The 21,810-nt window shown below is 37.7% G+C and overlaps 2 protein-coding genes across 6 annotated transcripts in view; both read left to right on the top strand.

The window, feature by feature from the left end:
• The window catches only part of LOC127426018 (spectrin beta chain, non-erythrocytic 1-like), a 117,209-nt gene extending 110,858 nt beyond the window's left edge, over window positions 1-6,351 (top strand). For all 3 annotated transcript variants that reach the window (XM_051672442.1, XM_051672443.1, XM_051672444.1), the window contains 4 exons: window positions 1,459-1,667; window positions 1,920-2,093; window positions 2,186-2,228; window positions 5,105-6,351. In XM_051672442.1, coding sequence (XP_051528402.1) covers window positions 1,459-1,667; window positions 1,920-2,093; window positions 2,186-2,228; window positions 5,105-5,335 — 657 coding nt within the window. In that variant the 3' untranslated portion in view covers window positions 5,336-6,351. The remainder of the gene's footprint in view (window positions 1-1,458; window positions 1,668-1,919; window positions 2,094-2,185; window positions 2,229-5,104) is intronic.
• An 8,125-nt stretch (window positions 6,352-14,476) lies between these two features.
• Window positions 14,477-21,810, top strand: part of LOC127426019 (echinoderm microtubule-associated protein-like 6) — a 92,488-nt gene continuing 85,154 nt past the window's right edge. For all 3 annotated transcript variants that reach the window (XM_051672447.1, XM_051672448.1, XM_051672445.1), the window contains exon 1: window positions 14,477-14,673. In XM_051672447.1, coding sequence (XP_051528407.1) covers window positions 14,477-14,673 — 197 coding nt within the window. The remainder of the gene's footprint in view (window positions 14,674-21,810) is intronic.

Genomic DNA, 21,810 nt, shown 5'->3' with positions numbered 1-21,810 from the left:
CTGTGCTTCTGTCTTCTTTTTTTTAGTGTTTTGTTGAGGAACAGTTCATCCGAATGAAAATTCTGCATTTACTCACTCTCATGTTGTTCACTTTCTTCAAACGTTTTGCAGAATGTTAATGCTTCTCTTTCCCATACAATGAAAGTATATAGTGACCAGGGACTGTAAAGTAAAAAAAAAAAAAAAATCATAAAAGTATTAGAAAAGTAGTCCATACAACTTGTGTACTATATTACACATTTTGGCTGACTTATCCTTTTCATTTCTTGCTCAAATCTAAATGTATTCCTTGTTCAGATGACAGCTTTCAATGGCAGTTTATAAGAGTTTTCAAGGTCTGACCAAAGATTTCAGTGTTTAGAAAGAAATGGTGGACTAAAGAGATTTTGAGTTTCCATTAAAGTCGTTTTAGCGGAGCCGGACGGCATAATCCCGATTGGGCCATCAGACTGGTGTTTTGGTACAGTAATAGTTTGGGAGTGAATTCTGTGTGCTTTAAGCATGATATTTCTTTCAATCAGTTCAGGAAAATCAAGAGTAAATAAACTGATTCATTAAGACACGGTTGATATTTCCTGACAAAATGCAGTGGCTGTAGATAGTTTTCCATCTTGCATGATTAAATTTTTCTTTTTCTTTTTTTACCCTTGGAGTCAACATGAAACGGCATTCGCAACCCATTTAACTTCTGTAATGTGACATAGTTTGAGGGAATTAGATCTGGGTGACGGAGGACAAGTCGCAGTTGCCTCCGCTTCTGAGACCGTCAATCCGCGCATCTTATCATGTGGCTCGTTGTGCATGACACCACGGAGACTCACAGCATGTGGGGGCTCATGCTACTCTCTGCAATCCACGCACAACTTACCACGCGCCCCATTGAGAGCGAGAACCACTAATCGCGACCACGAGGAGGTTACCCCATGAGACTGTACCCTCCCTAGCAACCGGGCCAATTTGGTTGCTCAGGAGACCTGGCTGGAGTCACTCAGCACACCCTGGATTCAAACTCGCGACTCCAGTGGTGGGTGTAAGTGTCAATACTTGCTGAGATACCCAGGCCCCCAGGTTATTAGTTAACATTAAACTAATCGCGCACGTGGTCTTGGTGACATCAGTGGAAAAGGAAAGTCGTTTTGGAGGCGGATGAATGTTTTCAAAGGATGAATCCTTCACAATAAGATAATTTACGTGTATTGTGAAAATACATTTCTCAATTTTGATTTCATGTTGACTCTAAATTGATATTTCAGTGTGTTTTTCCCCCATTAATTAATAATTCGATTTCATCTCTTAATGTCTAGTTCATTGGCTCTGAATGATTTTGCTCCTAACGTTTTCTGATACAGTTCTTTCCAAATGTATCGTGTGTTTCTTTGTGATTTCTATGACTTTTGTGTAATTATTTCTGAATTATTTCTCGTCACGAGTGTAACATATGGTCTTTTGTGTTCTCAGGATGGAGTTGAGGGTGAAATGAATGGGGTGGCAGAGAGGAGCTCAAAGGAGCCGAGTCCACTCCCGTCTCCAACCATGGACAGACGAAGAAAAGGCAGCCAGTCCGCCACGCTGCCGGCGAAAAGTCAAGAGTCGCCGCCTGCGCAGCTGGAGGCATTCCTGCACCGCAAACACGAGTGGGAGGGCCACAACAAGAAGGCGTCCAGCAGGTACTGATCATATTTTGTGGCAAAGCTGAATCTTAACATCATCGTTTGACAACCACAAAATTACATTCATCAGCGAATTTTCAGGAAATCTTTGCTTGATTTATTACGGAGCATCTGGAGTTGTATTTCCTCTTGAATTGGTTAAACATCATCAATAAATTAGCAATCGAGATACTCCTGTATAGATTCTAGAAGACAGGTTTTTGTTTGTTATAATGAAGATCTCACTATATGAGGCTTCTCTCATCACAGATCCTGGCATAACGTGTACTGTGTGATCAATAATCACGAGATGGGCTTCTACAAAGACAATAAGAATGCCGGTCAGGGCATCCCGTACCACAACGAGATCCCCATCAGCCTAAAAGACGCCATCTGTGAGGTCGCCGTCGACTACAAGAAGAAAAAGCATGTTTTTAAACTCAGGTGAGGAGGACACTAGAACATTGTATTTACCCCTAAATCATTTCCTCTGAGAATGTTTCTCTTGTAACTGAACGTGTTGTTCCTCTTTACAGAGTTACCGATGGAAACGAGTATCTGTTCCAAGCCAAAGATGATGTAGGTCTCCTTTTATCATAACTTTGAAAATGTTAGATCATACTTTTCCCCCTTTGCACACATTTTGTAACAGCGCCTCCTTGTGGAATGTAATGACCACAACGTAAAGACCAGCCAATTCAAAATACATGCTAGCAGAGCATTTATTTTTTTATATCTCGTTTATTATTTACAGCTACATTTGTAGTTTTGATGATTTGATTGTATAATTAACAGCCAGAATTGTTCCAGTTGAGAATTTAGTTTATTATTAAGTTTACTGATTAACTTCAAGTATTTGACATAAATGGACAACACACGGTGTGATTTATATGGTGTCAAAAAAAATATGCCCTAATAACAGTAAAGTACATTTTAAATGGCAAATGTTGCTACTTAATAAAAAATTAAAAAAAAAGTTAATTTCTGACACTGCAATCCCAGCAAACAAAACGTTCCCCTAATGTTAGCATATGGTTCCTGTTTGGTTATTTTGCAAACACATTTTTAATGTTCCAGGAACATTCTCTTTAGGTTCTATTTTTTATAACTATAAACTAATTTTACTGAATGTTCTCTTACATTGCAGTGAGGTTTTTGTGTGATAACCTAAAAATAACTTAAACAGAACATTATCTGATGGTTATTTTCAGGTTTTATTTTCATAACCATAAACTAACGTTTCCAGAATGTTGCTGGGATGTTTTTTTTATACGGCATGGCACAACATGAAAGAATACACGCAATTTACACCATTTACTTATACATAAATACAGTGGAAAGAAAAATGATGTGAACCCTTTGAAATTAGCTTTGCATGAATTGCTCATAAAATGTGATCTCATCTTCATTAAAGTCACAAGTATAGACAAACACAATGTGCTTAAGCTAACAACACAAAAAACAATTATAATCTTTCATGTCTTTACTGAACACATCCCATTAAACATTCCGGAGTGTCTGCAAATAGCATCTGACACCCAGCTATTTGCACCCCAGTAGTCTGGTGGAACCACTGAAATATGCCAAAAACTCATCAATAGATGTTGCTGCAGTGGCGTAGGCTGTAGAGACAGTGTGTGATTGTATAGTGCTGTCCTAGCGACCATGGATTGGCATCGCTTGTGTGTACATAGCATCACTGTATTACTAATATTGTAGTTTTAATGCAATTAACAATGGTGTTGTTAGTACAGTAATATGGTGCTAATATAGTAACCATGTTTAATTTAGTGGTTTCTGCAAATGTACAAAAAATACCATGGTGAAACCATGGTTACAGTAGTATAACCAAGGTTATTTTTTTCTAAGGTAAGGTTAAAGTTAGGTTTAGGGGTAGAGGTAGAGGTTAATGTAGTGTGTTGTGGGACTCTAAATAAACACAACAGACACACAGTGATTCCCATACTGTATGTTAATATTTAAATATGGGTGCAAAAAGTATTTGACACTATTTTCACCAGGATGCAGTTAGTATCTACCATTATTTTCACCAGGGTTGGTGTGCAAATAATATCTGCTACTATTTGCACTGGGGTGTAAATAACATATACCATTATTTGCACCATGGTGCAAATAGCATCTGCCAAAACATTCACAGTGCTGTGGAAAAAGTAAGTGAACCCCTAGGCTAAAGACCACAAAAAAAAGCTAATTAGAGTCAGGAGTTGGCAAACCTGGCATCCAATTAATGAAACTAGATTGATGGTGTGGGTTAGAGCTACTTTGACATATAAAAAGCACTCAAACATTTTGAGTTTGCTATTCACAAGAAGCTTGTGCTGACGTGGACTTTGAAAAAAAAAAAGATTTCAGAAGACCTACGATCAAGAATTGTTGCTTTGCATAGAGCTGGAAAGGGTTACGAAGTTCTCTCGAGGAGCTTAGATATTCATCTGTCCACAGTTAGACAAATTGTCTATAAATGGAGATGATTTAGTACTGTGGGTACTCTCACTAGAAGTGGCCGTCCAGACAAGATGACTCAAAGGGCACACAGCAGAATGCTCAATGAGGTAAACAAGAACCCTAGAATGACAGCTAAAGATTTAAGGAATCATTTGAACTGGTTAACATCTCCGTTCATGAGTCTGCTATATGGAAAACATTAAACAGGTATGGTGTTCATGGCAGGACATCACGAAGGAAGCCGCTGCTTTCCAACAAAAACATTGCTGTGCACCTGAAGTTTGCCAAAGACCACCTTGACACTCCACAACGATACTGGGAAAATGTTTTGTGGACTGATGAAACTAAGGTTGAATTGTTTGGGAAGAACATGCAGCACTACGTATGTCATAAAAAGGGCTCCGGATGCCAACATTGAAACATCATCCTTTTGGAGTGGCCCAGTCAGAGTTCAGACCTTAACCCAATAGAGATGCTGTGGAATGATCTTCAGAAAGCCGTTCACACCAGACATCCTAAGAATATGTCTGAGCTGAAGCAGTTCTGTAAGGAAGAATGGTCTAATATTCCTTCTGAACGTTGTGCAGGTCTAATCCGCAGCTACAGGAAACACTCGGTTGAGGTTATTGCTGCCAAAGGAGGATCAACTAGTTATTAAATCCAAGGGTTCACTTACTTTTTCCACAGCACTGTGAATGTTTAATGGGATGTTCAATAAAGACATGCAAGATTAGAAATGTGTGTGTGTTGTTAGTTTAAGCACATTGTGTTTGTCTATACTTGTTACTTTAATGAAGATGAGATCAAATTTTATGACCAATTAATGCTAATTAAAAAAAGCTAATTCCAAAGGGTTCACATACTTTTTCTTGCCACTGTATATACAGTATACACAATGTGCACTTTTTATTGCACAGATGTACGTCAAATACATCTAGAGGCTAACAGTTAAACTTCATAAATGTGAAAGCTTTTTCTTATTTTCGCAGGAGGAGATGAACACATGGATTCAGGCCATCCAGAACGCAGGCAGCGGCTCTTCATCCTCGGACAAATCAGAGATCACCCCTAGCAACCAGAGCACTCCCGCCTCCAGCCGCGCCCACACACTCCCAGCAACCGTCTCCCTGACGACCGAGTCCAGCCCCGGCAAGCGTGAGAAAGACAAGGAGAAAGACAAAGAGAAACGCTTCAGCCTCTTCAGTAAGAAGAAGCAGTAGACGGCGGTTTCCACTGCAGCAGAAAACATTTGATTCGCTCATTTCCGTCATCTTTTTACAAGTTCCTTTTGTTTCTTTATACGTTGTCATTTTTGTTTGTGTCTGCCCACCTCCAGTGATATCCCAGCATGCAAAGCTCATAAAGATGCCACACTCTGTGCCTGACACCCCGCGAATTGGGTTCCAAAGTTGTGCAAAAACGCAAAAATTGATACGTTAATAAATGAGGGTCGAATGTGTCATGTTTCGGGAGTTTTTCCGATTCGGAATTTCAAAGGACCAGATGTGGGTTTTTTTTTACGCTCTTACGCTTCTATTATTGATTTTGAAGTCAGTATACTATACAATTCCGGAATTTTGCTATTTCTCGTTTTTTTTGTAATTGCGTGTCATTTTTGAGGGGTGTGGATATTTAAAAACATTTTCCTCAATTTTGTGAGGCTGTCTTGAAGACGCGATGAATCTCTCTCTCTCTCTCTCTCTCTTCTCTCTCTCTCTCTCTCTCTCTCTCTCTTTGTTGTTCGGGAACAAGACAGTGATGCTTCGAAAGGATTCCATTTTCCGCTTACGGAACAATTAAATTCCACGTTAATGAAACCATCGCAGAATTCCATTCGCAGAAGTAGCTATGCCAAGTTTTGTCGAATTTGCCTTTTAACAAGCTGATAAAAAAAGATAATTGCTAATATGAAAGTAGTTTAAGGTTTGCTTGAAGGCATGGTAGTCTTGTATAATTTGATTAAATGAAGGTGGGTTGTACCAAACACTTAACGAACTGTAAGAATGTTATGCTATATACAAAGGACTAGTAACCTGAATAATTTTACATAATTTTTTTTTTCTTTTTGTTTCTCCTTCTTTGTTTGCTAATTGTCATTTCTCTTGGGTTTTATCATAATATATGTTTCAAATAATTCTAGTACAGAGTATAAAAATTAGATGTATTATAAACACTTTAAAGCATCGATGTTAAGTGAACAGTGCAACATTTACTGGTAAAAAGGTAATGATGTTACTCTGCCAAAAAAGTAAAAAAAAAATAAAAATAAAAATTAAAAATCAAATAAACAATATGAATACAGTTACTTGCTTGTGGGCTATAGCACTGAGCATTATCTTTTCTCTTTGTTTTCTCGTTTTGGCTTCATCCTGCTCTCTCCTGCTCTTTGATACTTAGTGCGCATCCCTCCGTCACTGTATCTATTGTAATGAAAATTTCATTTACTGCACAATCAAAAGCAACATAATAGGAATGAAATTGTGATGTCGGGCATCCTGAGCGCATATAGCAGCCTCTGACCCGACGCGCCGATGTATGAAACTGCACCTGTAGAACTTTACCCCCCCCCCCCCCCCCCCCCCCCGCCCTGTTAAATATGTGCGATGTCATTAAATGCTTTTAAACATTATGATTCTGTTTCGACTCATTTGTTGGATTGGTTGACTGTGTGCAGGTTTGTGTATGTGAGTTATAGTTTCTCAACTGGTTTTGCTTAAGGGCACAAATTGTACAATGGAAATGGAGAAATCTTTCAAATCAAACATTTAAATTTATTAATTTTATCATTTATTCTTGGGCATGATTTGGGCGCGACCATATGTAAAATTATTAAAGGGGTATTTGAAAAATGAAAAAGATCTTTCAAACTCATATGACTTTTGTTTGTTCTGTGGAACACACGAAGGTGAAGTTTGAAAAATGTTCAGGCTGCTCTCTTTCACAGAACAAAAGTGGATGGGGACGAGGTGCTTTCAAGCTCCAAAAAGGACAAAAACAAGCATCATAAGTGTATAAAAAGTACCATAAAGGCCTAATTTGGCTAGCTTTTACCAAGTGAGATGAATTAACACCAAAATACTTTTGGATGTGATTTGACAAACAGACTTTGACACAACAATAAAAGACATGCAAAGCATTTTTCCTTCATTTTAATCTGAAAAGCCTATTTTTTTTTTTAATTTGCATTTTATTATTTGCATTTAGCATTGAGTGCATTTACACACACAGATAATGCACTGATTTTGCTTAATAGCCCGACAACCAACGTTGGGGAGTAACGGATTACATGTAGCGGGATTACGTATTTAAAATACTAAATATAAGTAACTGTATTCCACTACAATTACAATTTAAATCGTTGGTAATTAGAATACAGTTACATTCAAAAAGTATTTAGATTACTGAAGAGATTACTTTGCATTTTATTGTCATTTGTTTCATTTAATATTTAGTCCTTTCAGATGGAAAACATTTATACATATAAATGATGCGATCCAAAGTGCATTTGAACAGCGGTGAAACACTTTCTTATGATGTGTTACATTCATACGAGCAGACAGAGGGTGCTCTCATACTGTTATGCGTGAGAAGGTGGATCTGAGGCCATAGTTGGAAACACTCTGAAAGATGAAATATTAGTCCAAAAAATACATGATTACAAGGCTAAATCGTTTGTGAATTTTTTATGATGTTTGAGGATTTTTACAAGAAACATTACTAATCAATGTAGCTTGTAGCGTCATATACAAAGCTACAAATAATAGATTTTTTGTCTAATTCTATGAAAAGAATCCACAAACGATCAGAAGATGTTTTTGTGTACACTCTGTGGGGTTTTGAAGTAAGTTTGGAGCATCAGAAATTGTTCCTTGTGTATACTGCCATGTGAGCATTTAGCATTAAGTCAAGGTAAAAATGTATTTGTAGCCATTAGATGCACCTGTTACGAGTTGCAATTATATTTTAATGAATTCTATCAATATTTCCTCTAGTAAGACCTTTGAAATTAGTGCAAAGATGTACTGCAAAAATATTACTCCAAATATTATTTTTTTTAAAAGGATTTAATAACAAATAATTTTAACACATTTTCTTGAGAACCTACTGCATAAGATATTTCGGCTTTTTCAGAGCATTATATTATATGTGTATTTTGTTTTACTGTACTGACAGATTTTTTTCATGTTTTTCACTTGTTTATAGTCAGGTGAATCAGGTGAAAAAAATCTGCCAGTGTTGAAAAAGTAATCCAAATATTTAGATTACATTACTGACGATGAGTAATCTAGCGGAATACATTACAAATTACATTTTACAGCATGTATTGTGTAATCTGTAGTGGAATACATTTCCACTACAGTAACCCTCCCAACCCTGCCGACAGCATAAGGTCTTGTAAATGCCTTAAATGGTTTTCCTTTATCGAGACACAGACGTAAAGTGCATAACCAAAAACCAATCTGCATACATAGATGTTTGCAGATTATCTGGATTTCACGTTGCATGTAAACACCTTTACCGCTTCTTACCAGTTTATCCAATGTGCACAAGTGTTCTGCGCATCCCTTTTTACATTTTGAATCAAAAGCAGAGAATACACTAAAAAAAATAGCTCTTTGGCTGAACTTCATTCAATAGTTGACAGTGGTTCCATGTGTTTGAAATTAGTTTCCTTAACTTAAAATTACTATGTAATCTGAACACAAACACTTTGTGTAGAAAGAACCTAGTTGAATTGGGTAAACCCAACAAAATTAGACATGTCAGTGTAACTCAAATAAATCTTTATGTACTAACTAGTGAAAGTTTATGTTTGTATGCTAAATTCATGCTGGTTGGCATACAGAGTGTTGTTGAGTTACTATGTTCTGTTTAGCACAGCATTTGCTCAACGAAGCGAATAGTCAATTTCATGTGCGACATCTACCTGTCCTCATCGTTAGCTCAAGCTCCACTCAATACTCCAACATAACAGAAACTCTTCTTAATCTCAACAGGACAAAACATTCAACACTAACAAGTGTCCCACTTTATATTCATCTTGCACAAAAACACATAAAATAACACTTAATTTTAACATTTAATTTCCCTTTCGAGTCCCACGCAAAGAAGCTGGGAAATGGAAATCTCCTGTCCAGTTTCATCAATGCTGCATTAACACCACAAAAAGTAGTCATGTAGTCCCAACTCAAATGGATTAAGTAAACTTCTATTTTACAAGTTTAAATGGATAGAATGCAATGAAATCAAGTTGAATGTTCCAGAATTGTGTTGCTTTAGTTCATTTTAATGTGGTAAACTGAACAAAGTGTCACTTTTTTTTTAGTGTAACATGATGATTTCAAAACTCATGTAAACACAGTTTTCTTAGTTTCTTGTGTTTTTTTAATAAGCTGAAATGTGCATGTAAGCAGGGTTGTGAGGGTTACTTTTGAAATGTATTCCACTACAAATTACAGAATACATGCTGTAAAATGTAATTTGTAATGTATTCCATTAGATTACTCAAGGTCAGTAATGTAATCTAAATACTTTGGATTACTTCTTCAGCACTGGTAGATTTTTTCACTTGTTTTGACTATAAAAACTCTGCCAGTACAGTAAGACAAAATACACGTTAAAAATACATTCTCTGAAAAACCCAAATATCTTACGCAGTGTTGTTTCTAAAACAAGATCAATCAAACTGATCTTGTTTTAAGGATTTTTAGATATTTTTACAGGAAAACAATACAAAATTATTATCAAGAATACGATTTTTGCCCTAATATCAAAGGTCTTACTAGAAAAAAAGAAATTATGATCCTACGTGAATATCTTGATAAAAAATATGATTGTGTCTGGTAACATGTGCATGTAAAATGGCTAGAAATAGCATTTTAGCTTAGCGTAAAGCTGACAATTTACAGAAGGTTTATTTCTATTTCTTCTGCTCCAAATTTACTTCAAACTTACTTCTCTGTCTGCTCGTATGAATGTAACACATCATGAGAAAGTGTTTCACTGCTGTTCAAATGCACTTTGGATCACATCATTTATATGTATAAATGTTTTCCATCTGAAAGGACTAAATATGAAATGAAACAAATGACAATAAAATGCAAAGTAATCTCTTCAGTAATCTAAATACTTTTTGAATGTAACTGTATTCTGATTACCAATGATTTAAATTGTAACTGTAGTGGAATACAGTTACTTATATTTTGTATTTTAAATACGCAATCCCATTACATGTAATCCATTACTCCCCAACCCTGCATGTAAGCGCACTTATTGTTTTTCACTGCTGTCACCATTTTTGGGCCACGACCCACCAGTTGAGAACAACTGCTGAAAGGGTTTTGGGGAAAGACATCTCATAAGTTGTAAAGAAACAGGTCCACACACTTACACATACACACACACACACACACACACACACCATCTGGAAGCACCATATGTGTGCAATTAGCACATGAAGTGTAGCATTCAACAAAGGACACATCGCACAACATCACAATCACAACACCTGTAAGCCAGCATGCCAGAACGCTCAGAATCAGCAGAACTTCCCATCATAACACTTCAGACGCATTTAACATGGTCCACTAATCTGTTTTCATTTGAAAACTCTGATTTCAGTTTTCTCAACGTCATCACTTTCGAAAGTATGCAGTTATGTGTTTTTGGACCCACTTTACATTAGGTGTCTTTAACTAATACAGTATGTACATAAGAATTTGATACAATGTACTTATTATGTACATACATGTTGTTGCATTGTACTTACATTTAAAGTACCTGCATTTAATTGCATCTAGATTTACACATTTAACCTTAACCTAACCCTTATCCTAAACCCTAACCCCATTCCCTGACCCCTAACCCAACCCATACCTCAACCTCAGTAGCAGGAAATGTGACTCTTGTGAGAGTTTTGCAGAACAACATGTAGTTACATAATAAATACATTGCATTATATGTCTTTTAATGTTAGTACACAGTAGTTAGACACCTAATACAAAGTGGGACCCATTAATCACCAAATGTATTGTTACACTAACCTCAAAACGTAAGAAATTTGATTGATTTTAATATATGGTGTATAAGAAAGGAAGATGTCGTCATTTAAGGGCATTTGCTTATAGACCTTGCATTAAGGAAACATTATGTTATACAATGATATACCGATCTCTAACAGAAATCATAATGTAAATGAGGCTTTTTTTTATTCAGATGCATTAATATCCAGCCTACAAGAAAAAGTATGGGCATCTTGATATAAATCATGCATGTTTTTTCTGTCTTTAAAGGAATAGTTCACCCAAAGAAATGACAATTCTATCATTGACTCAACCTCATGTCGTTCCAAATTTTAAAGAGTACTGGTGCAACTCTTTTTGTCCAAGCATTCTGCGTAACATCTCCTTTTTGTTCCATGAAAGAAAGTCAAACATATTTGGAACAACACGAGGGTGACTAAATTATGACAATGTTCATTTTTGGGTGCACTATCCCTTTAAATGTCATGAATATGCACCATTCATTCACTTAAAGGTCTTGACAGATGCACTAAGCTCTTACATTTCGGGAATCTGTCTTAAGCAGCATCAGTCATCATGGGATTTCCTTCCACTGGGGGATGCTGGGAATGCCTTTCCTCGTGTCCTCCCTGTGATCGTGGACATGTCCATTCACACGTGAAACACTCTTGACTTCATGCAGTCTCTTAGGTTACTAATTCCACTCTTTTATCGAGCTCTTCAACACAGCTTTTGTGCATTTAGTCTATCACATTTGCAGCTCTGCAGAGGTGATAATTATTACCCCTTGAGACCGGCAATTCATTTTTATCCACACACTGCTGATGTATTCCTGATGGTATCACAGAAAAGCCCATTATGTCCTCTTTAAAACATTGGCATGTATGGATACATGTATTGAACAAAAGCATATTGTGTGAAAACATATAATGTTTGGTACATAACATAAGATGCATTTATAAAATATTTTTAAAATATTAGCTACATAGTCTATTCACATTGTATCATTATATAATGATATTTAAAAAGTAGCATGTATGGAGGTCACCTTAATACTTCTAGGAGGTATTAGCAAAAATATAATTAGTCTTAAAATCTAAAATTATGTATTATGTTTTGCAAATGGAATTTCTAACCTGATTTGGAACGAATCCAAAAGGAATTAAATAGGAATTCTCTAAGAACCAAATAAAATCCTACTGGATATTCTGATATTCTGATTTTTATTTTATTATTATTATTATTATTTGTATTTTTTTTACTAAATTTCAGTTATCCAGTTCGATCATATTTTATTCCTTTGAATTAGTTTCAGAGAATGATTTATAGAATAAATTGATAAATATTTATTGATTTATAGATAAATAGAAATTCCATTAGCAATACCTTTTTTAATTAATATATTTGTAATATTTCCTATATTTTAATAATCTGCATACCTTAATACACTATTATTTGTATTTATATGATATTGTATTATATTATATTATGTATTATATATTATTATGTATTATATTAATATTGTATTATAATTTAATGATCAATTATAATATAATACATTTTTAAACACCCAACACTATTTTAATGTAATAAATAAATAAATGCTTGAAATAATATTTTTTTTGCTATCAGAGGCACATATTCTTAATCCCTATTTTTTAATATAATATAATATCATAATAATTATATTATAAAATATAATAATAATTATAATTATCACGATATTTAATACAATAGAATGTAATCAAATTATTTTAATAGGCACCCAACAATTTTTTAATTTAATAAATAAATGATTAAAAATTGTTTTGCTCTCAGAGGTATATACTCTTAATACCTAATATTAAAATAATACCTATTTTTATTCTTGATTCCTATTTAAAATATAATAAAAGTATACTTACTATCGTATTAATAATAATCTTAATATAATATCATTTAAAAACATTATTTTAGTAGGCAGCCAACACTATTTTAATGTAATAAATAATTAAACAATGTTGAACCTTTTTTTGCTCTCAGAGGGTTGTAGTAAGAGTATTCTCGGAGGAAGACCCGTATGTTCAGCACGTTGGACAGCGCAGTGCTGCGAACACTTGGGATTTGTAGTCCTTTCCCCGCGCAGTCTCCATACACTGAGGCGTCATAGGAGAGCGGTTAGAACTACAAATCCCGCCATGATGCTTCGCACGCTACCTCTTTCTCTGCTTGTCGGCATCATCGGAAACGAGCCACAAGACATCGTAGTAACCGAGCCGAACGGGTTGCTAGAAACCAGAAATCATATTCTCCAATATATTACGCCAATAACTCGACTCAAAGCGCATTTAAACTGCCAGCGCTGCGCTGGTTTCTCGGTGGAAGGATTAATCCACCTCAACCAGATTCCGTGGCTCTTTTGCTTCTTTTAAAATTAGGATTTTTTTGCATTTCAGACCCGGTTGCTGATGCTTTACTGATCGAATGGAGGAGTTTGCTTGAGTATCAGTGGGAATTCAAGAGCTTCTGGCGAAAGTTGAAGGTGGAGACGTCTTTGGGGAAGGTCTGATCATTTGTGCGATGCAGGGCGGTCCACAATCGTCTTGATATTTTGAAATTCTGGAGCTTTTCTGACATTCTGGAGGCAAACGCACCGACTTTTGCCCTTTAGGGCAGCTTATTACCCTAGTGGCTTTGAGGTTTAAAGTCTCCTTGGTGAAGAACGATCTCTGAAACCCTTTGAAGACATTCATACCTCAATGTTCTCAAGGTGTCCAGCTTTTAGATGCATTTGGACCAAGATCAGCTGGTAGTATCATTTGTTCATGTTCATGCATAGATTTACCATGCTCTTCACAGTCTTGTGTACTCTAAATCTTGATGCAATGGCTAGTAGATTGCACAATCAGTTCTTCAATTTGGAACATTTATGATAATTCTTGACAATTGCATGCTTCTGTTGACTGTACCATATGCTGCTGTTCGATTCTCTTTAGTGTGGCTCAGAATATAGACATTTTCTCATCATTTAAGTCTGACTCCTTCATGAAACCCATTGGGATGATCATACGCCCCCCTGTACAGGTTACCCAACAGTGAACTGCTTATATTTGCAGGTATGGTGCCCATGCTGCATGCATGAACTTCAAGAGGCCATTGGATGGTGGCCGTGCCAAAGGGTTGGTCTGGTGACTGCGAGGTTGTAGGTTCCAACCCTACAAGGGGTGATCCATCACCATTGTGCCCTTGACCAAGGCACTTAACCCCAGAGGGATTATTCCAGTAGAAAGTGTACTGTTAGTCAGCTAAATGACAAATTTGTGAATTCTAGATCATTAGAGACCCTAAGAGCAAGACAGCATGGCAGATAAGACGGCTCCCCACTGTCAGCTGAGGCTGGAGTGGATTCATGGATACAGAGGACACCAGTGCAGGAATAATCTGTACTACACCGCTGGGAAGGAGATTGTGTATTTTGTGGCTGGAGTTGGAGTGGTTTACAACACCAGAGAACACACCCAGAAGTTTTACTTGGGACACAACGATGACATCATAAGGTAAGATGAACTTTATATTCTTTCTGAAAATGTCAGTAGTGTTTTTGATAGTTTGCTTTATTCATGACCCAAATTATTGACATTAATTCATTAATTTATTCCAAGTACCAAAAAGTACAATTGAATTGTATTGAATTGCATTTTGAAAAGTACAATTATTCTATGTAGTCTCAATGAACTTGAGGCCATAAAAGCTCCATACTAATTATAAAAGAAATAATGCTGTTTAAAATAGTTTTAGATGGATTGTGTAGCATGTCACATCAAAGGAGATGTCAACTATGTCAACTGCCTATATACTGTATATCAAAGTGCTATGGTACAGAAAAACCATGTACTATGGTAATACCATGGTATTCTTTGAAGTACTTTGGAGTACCATGGTAATAACATGTTTTCTGGGCATGTACCATGTTAATACCATGGAATTTTTTAAGTACCTTGGAGTACTATAGTAATACCATGTTTTTTGGACATGTACCATGGTCATACCATGGTAATACCATGCTTTTTAGAAATGTACTATGGTAAAACCATTGTATTTTTGAAGTGACTTGGAGTACTATGGTAATACCATGTTTTAATAGAAACCATCATGGTAATACCATGTTTGTTTGGTCATATACAATGGTAATACCATGTTTTTGGACATGTACCGTGGTAATACCATGGTATTTTTTAAGTATCTTGGAGTACCATGGTAATATAATATTTTCTTGACATGTACAATGGTAAAACCAAGTTTTCTTGGCATGTACCATGATAATGCCATTATATTTTTTAAGTATCTTGGAGTACCATGGTAATACCATATTTTCTTGGCATGTACCATGGTACTACCATGTTTTCTTGGCATACACCATGGTAATATCATGACATTTTTTGAGGTGGCTTGGAGTACCATGGTAATACCCTGATTCTGGACAAATACCAAGTTAACCATGGTATTTTTGAAAAAGCTTAGAGTACCATGTTTAAAACCGTTTTCTTGGCATGTACCATGCTAATACCATTGTATTTTTTAAATACTTTGGGGTACAATGGTAATACCTTGAGATTTTTTGGGGTCACTTGAAGTACAATGATAATACCATGTTTTTGGAAATGGACCATGATAATACCATGTTTTTGGAAATGTACCATGGTAATACCATGTTTTCAGACATGTACTATGTAATACCATTGTATTCTTTTAAGGCTTCTGGAGTACCATGGTAATGCTATGTTTTTTTAGACATGTACTATGGTAATTCCATGTTAATACCATGCTTTTGGACATGTACCATAGTGATATTATGTTTTTTGTGCATGTACTATGGTAATGACATGGTATTCTTTGAAAAAGCCTTCCATGTAATGGTAGTACCATGGTAATTCTATATACAAGTTACTAAGGGAAAAGTGGGAAAGGGCCTTATCTGATACCATCACTGTATCATGGTTCCACAACAGTACTTTTTGAAATGGTAATTGGTTTGTTTGTTTGTTACTTGTTTTTTGTTTGTTTGTTTGTCTGTTTCATCGTTGTAAAATGTATCCTTTATCCTTCATTGTAGTATTAAGACAATCTTTGTTCCTCAGTGGTATTGTCGTTTGTATCTGATTCACACTGAGACACCTGATGCTATCTGGACATCAGTGCACAATTCCATCCACACGCTTATCAAACAGTCGGCTCGCAGACAGATCAATACTTTCAAGCTTTAAAGTCACATCACAGCCCTCGAACAGGAGAGGGGTCGAGGCCTGCACTCTCATATGGTGACAAACACAGATGATGTAATTAAACGACATTATATGGTTTTGGAATAAAGCGTTTGAGCTGCTGAGGTTCATATCTTGAGATGACTGTAAGATGACCTAGATGAAGAATAGCTCTCTGTACTTTCAGTATCTAAAACCTTTTCATGTTAATCAGAGCTATGTAATAATTCTCCTCAAGGGAGAGATGGGCCGATATGACACGGAAATGGCCATGACCGCGTTCTGCCTTATTCTCGCCTCCAGGTGAACTCAGTCTGTTCAGAGACTCGTAAAAGAGGATGCTAGTGTTTGAGGCAATGACGAAAGAGTGAATTGAACAGTGAATGGACCTGTTAAGGCAAAGGTATTGAAAAAAATAGAATTTTAAACTGACAAACATAGAAATGTCCAAAAGTACTACACCTCTGGTCTCTAGAGATTGGAAAGCGCCTGCTGGTGGTATAGAAGTGTCAATTTAGCTGCATTTGCTAAGGCTCTTTCTTAGGGTTAGTGATTTGAACAAACCCCTAATCTACACAAGCAGATTTAACAAAGTTTGGATCCCATTTCCATTTTCCCAACTGTCAAATCCAAGACATCTGGGACAAGCACAAAACACAGGCTTCGTTTGTGCCAGAGGGTAGGATGATATTTTTATCATCTGATTCCATTCACTGTAATTATCATCTCACCAGACGTTCAACGAACCATTCAACCAGACAGATCACTCTGATATTACTATCCTGTTTGTTTTTACTGGGGTTTAATTGTCTATTTGGACTTTGTAAAACTTGGGTGTAGTTTAGGTTACTTAGGTAAAAAGGAGGCAAGACAAATTCAGAAGGGGGTTGGGCCCACTCCAAAAGGGGGTGGCACTTCCATCCACAGTTAGGATTAGGGTAAGGGTTGGGTTAGGGGCTCTGTATGTCTTTGCTGGCGGTTTGGAGAACCCACCCCTTTATTGGGCTCAGCCTGCAGCTAAATCCTTCTCAACGTATCCGAGAATGGTACAATTTGCAGAACAAATTTCACCGTTTATTTTGTAACATGATAGACTATACGATGCAATAATAACGGAATCAAGTCAAATTAATGATGCGTTTTTATTCATTAGAGTTGCCACACCATTCACAATAAAAAATGTCAGTCAAGGAATTGCTGTCTAATACAAAAAAAAAAAATAAAAATCAATCAAATCTGCAAAATTTTATAGAGAAAAGACATTTGACCAGTAGATCTAAATGTCACAGGTTGACCTCATGAAAATTACATGACATTGGGGACGTTTTTGAAAAATGATATTACGTGGTTCATTACACATATCGCGGCAGTTCTGAGGTGCAGTGTCCACTGTGTGGCTCTAAAAGTGTGTTAAATGTTCTCCCTAACAGATGAGGTTTTCAGGGTTAATGCTCTATTGAGTTTTAAATCAACAAAACCTCCCTACTCTAAACCTCAAACTTAAACCTAACCAGTAGTGACATTAAAAGCAAATGTGAAATGAAAAACACAACCACGTAATTTTGTGGTGTTTCTATGACACTTTCAGCTCGCGTGTGGACTCGCGTGCTCTTCAGTACTCGTACCCCAGTCCTTTACATCACAAGTGCAACGCTCTATCAGTTGAGCTACTGTGCAATTTGATCGCACTCGAACAAGTGTAGTTGGTTATGTAATGCAAGCATTAAAGGGTAAAGTTAAAATGTAAATGTAAAAATTATATCATTGTGTGAGGAACAGGGCGAAAAGTGATTATGAACAGATAATCTGCCATCTTGTGATTTGCGTGAAAGTGAATAAAAGTCATTGTTGTAGCGCTTCTAGTGTTCATTTCACCAGGAAACTGCCACTATACGAACAACAATCCACATAAAAATAATTTTGCAAAAATGTAGGTATAGGAACGTGATTCTATGAACCCTGGTTGTAAAGAACACAAATTTAAAGCAAAATTTTGCTTCTTAACTTTTTTTTCTTTTTTTTATAACAATTAAAATGTCCAGGCTGGTCCAGTTAATGCGCATGCATGTTCTTACTGTATACACGATTGGGCCTTCTGGCCCTTATAAGGTCTCGTGTCTGAAGTTTGAAGTAATTTCACAGGCTTGATTCGTTGTGTGACCACCCCTTTAGGCTGACAACACGGTTGGTGGATTTATTAATTAGTGAAAAGTGTCCAGGTTTCACTGTAATGTTGCACTAAAAAGCAGTTTTGTCTAAACAAATGGAAAGTGTGTGTGTTTGAGTCCAGGAAACATTGTTTATGGAAACTCCTGCTGTTCCCACTCAGCGTGTTGGCTTGTATTAGAACACACACACACACACACACACACACACACACACACACACACATGTTGGTTCGGCTATCCTTATGAGGACTCTCCATAGACATAATGATTTTTATACTGTACGAACTATAGATTCTATCCCCTAACACTAACCCTACCCCTAAACCTAACCCTAACAAAAAACTTTCTGTTTTTTTTTTTACATTTTCAAAAAAACATTGTTTAGTATGTTTTTTAAGCCATTTGAATTATGGAGACACTAGAAATGTCCTCATAAACCACATTTATAGCACAATACCCTTGTAATTACCAGTTTGTAACCTAAAAAAATGTCCTTGTACACCACCCAAACCCACCCACACACACACACACACACAATGGTCACGGCAGAAGAGTGTGTATATAACCCAGTTCATCTAACTGCCTGAGGGGAACTTTGCTATTAAAAATCATATTAAAAGTACTATGGTGAAATTCATGATGCTGAAGGCACAGGGGTATAAAATGCTTTTCATTACACTGAAGATCCAAATCTTATGAACTTATAGTGGCTCAGAAGGTATTTGATCTCACTGTGAACTCTGAAATCGGTTTATGTTTACCGAAATTCAAATCACTGCCCCCAGTGGTTGAAGCTGGAAGTGTTGTTGAATGGATGGGCACATGTGAGCACCAGTTTCTGGGTGAAATATCAACAGAGTGGGGGCCAAAAGAGAGTTGTATTTTTAGTTGTAAATGATGTAATACAGTCAACAGGAATATATTTCATTTACTTTACGCCTTAACCCAAACCACAACTCTAAACCTAACCGTCAATGGAGCAAAAATTTAATTTTAGACTGACAAAGCAACCATTGATCTATGCTTACCATTTTTTATGTGAACATGGTTACTTCTTGGTTTCCACTGTACCAAAACCAGCATCTTGGAAGTTGTCCGTGTAATGCGCTATAAGTTGCACTACAGCAAAAAAGGTAAACACATTGAAATTTATGAAAAAATATCTGATTTGTAATTCTGAAGAATAGGGTTGATTTCAAGGTACCGGAACATTCGGTAGCAACATGTCAAGTTCCTGTTTGTTCATGTTGCACGAAACATTCTTAAGAATACAATTCTTCTTAACTACTATTTTCTAATATATATATCATATATATCCATCATGGAGTCCTCGCCATTAGCTTAAGTCATCAAGACTCTTGCCGGCATCCACCAGACCCAACATCAGTCCCTTCTGGACTTACATGAGGAGCAGGAGCAGCGTTTCCAGGTCCTGCTCCAAGCCCAGGCAGAAGACCGACAGGTATTGCAGAGCTTGATGGCCCAGGGGAGTACCCCAGCCACGACCCCGGCCGCAGCTACAGCAGGGGTTGGCCTTCACCCTGAACAACACCGGCAGCGCTTCCGTATGCTGCCATACAACGAATGCGGTCGCCCGTTTGCCTTTGCTTAATATCTCCAGGATGCCTGATGGAGGTGGCTGCTGGCAGAGGATCGCGATGCCGAAGCTGTAATCGACCTTGTGGCACTGGAGCAGTTTCTCGACCGGTTACTGAAAGGAATGGCCGAGTGGGTCCAGTGCCACCACCCGACATAGCTAAAGGAGGCAATCCAGCTGGCTGAGGACCATTTGGCGGCGTATCTGGGGGCTGGCGAGCCCCCTGCTCTCACTTTCTCTTCACTCCTCTCGCCCTTCCCCCTCCAGAAACGGGGCGGCATTCCGCCAAAACCGGCGCCCCATTCTTGGAGTTTCCTTAACCCGCCGGCTTCCTCTCTCTCTCTCTCGCCTTCCCCACAGGTTGGTGACTCCACTGCCAGGGGTGCGGGGGGAAATCCTGGGCCAGTCTGTTGGCACTGTGGGGAACCCAGACATTTTCAGGACCAATGCCAGTCAATGGAGGTAAGGGCGTTGGTTCGGGTCCCTGATGTGCCGCAGGCTGCCCCTGATCGAGCAGGGATGTACCGGATACCAGTGAGTATTCAAGGGGGTACAAACCAAGCCTTGGTGGATTCAGGATGTAATCAAACTATACACCAATGCTTGGTTAAAGACGAGGCTTTGGATCCAGAGGGTGAGGGTACGGTGTGATAACGCAAGGGAGGAGGAGGGCTCGACTCTCCCACCCTTGAGAGGGATTCCTCTAGGAGATTTCCCTCTGGAGCAGATGCAGGACGAAACCCTTAAGCACCCCTTCGACCAAGTGTGAGTAATCGATGGGCAACAACTTCAGCCGGTGGTTGCTCTCTCATACCCGTATTTCAAAGTTATAAAAGACCAATTGTATCGGGTGATGCAGGACACCCAGACAAAGGAAGATACAACCCAGTTGTTTGTACCAAAGAGCCGTCGGGAAATGTTATTCCCGGCGCTCATCATAATCCACTGATAGGCCACTTAAGGCAAGATAAAACACTAAACCGATTCAAGGCCCAGTTCTACTGGCCGGGCATTTGTGGGGATGTTCGTAGGTGGTGTGCAACCTGGTGTGAATGTCAACCGGTAAATCCACCGGCCAACCCAAAAGCGCCATTCCTCTACCACTGATTAGGGCCCCCGTCGAAAGAATAGGTATGGACCTCATCGGGCCATTATAATGGTCAGCACGTGGACATCGCTTTGCATTAGTGCTGGTGGATTACGCAATGCAATATCCAGAAGTAGTGCATCGCTTCAACATCTCGGCACGGTGTGATCCCAAAAGAGATCCTCATTGATCAAGGCACTACTTTCATGTCTCGCAGTATCCACGAACTCTACGATTTACTGGGGATTAACTCGATTCAGACTAGTGTGTACCATCCTCAGACAGACAGACTAATTGAACGATTTAATAAAACCCTTAAGAACATGATTTATAAGTTCGTTTACGATGATGCTCGGAATTGGGATAAGTGGCTCGAGCCAATATTATTTTCAGGTCAGGAGGTCTTGCAAGCCTCCACAGGGTTTGCTCCATTTGAATTACTGTATGGACGTCAACCACATGGCATTGGGTGGAAAGAAAATTGGGTGGAGGGACCTTCACAAACTAAAAACGAAATTCAATACGTTCTTGACCTGAGAGCAAAACTCCACACACTAGGGCAATTGTCACAGGAGCATTTG

Source organism: Myxocyprinus asiaticus, chromosome 35 (assembly GCF_019703515.2).
Source record: "Myxocyprinus asiaticus isolate MX2 ecotype Aquarium Trade chromosome 35, UBuf_Myxa_2, whole genome shotgun sequence".
NCBI classification, from domain to species: Eukaryota; Metazoa; Chordata; class Actinopteri; order Cypriniformes; family Catostomidae; genus Myxocyprinus; species Myxocyprinus asiaticus.
This window is presented reverse-complemented; position numbering and strand designations above follow the sequence as displayed.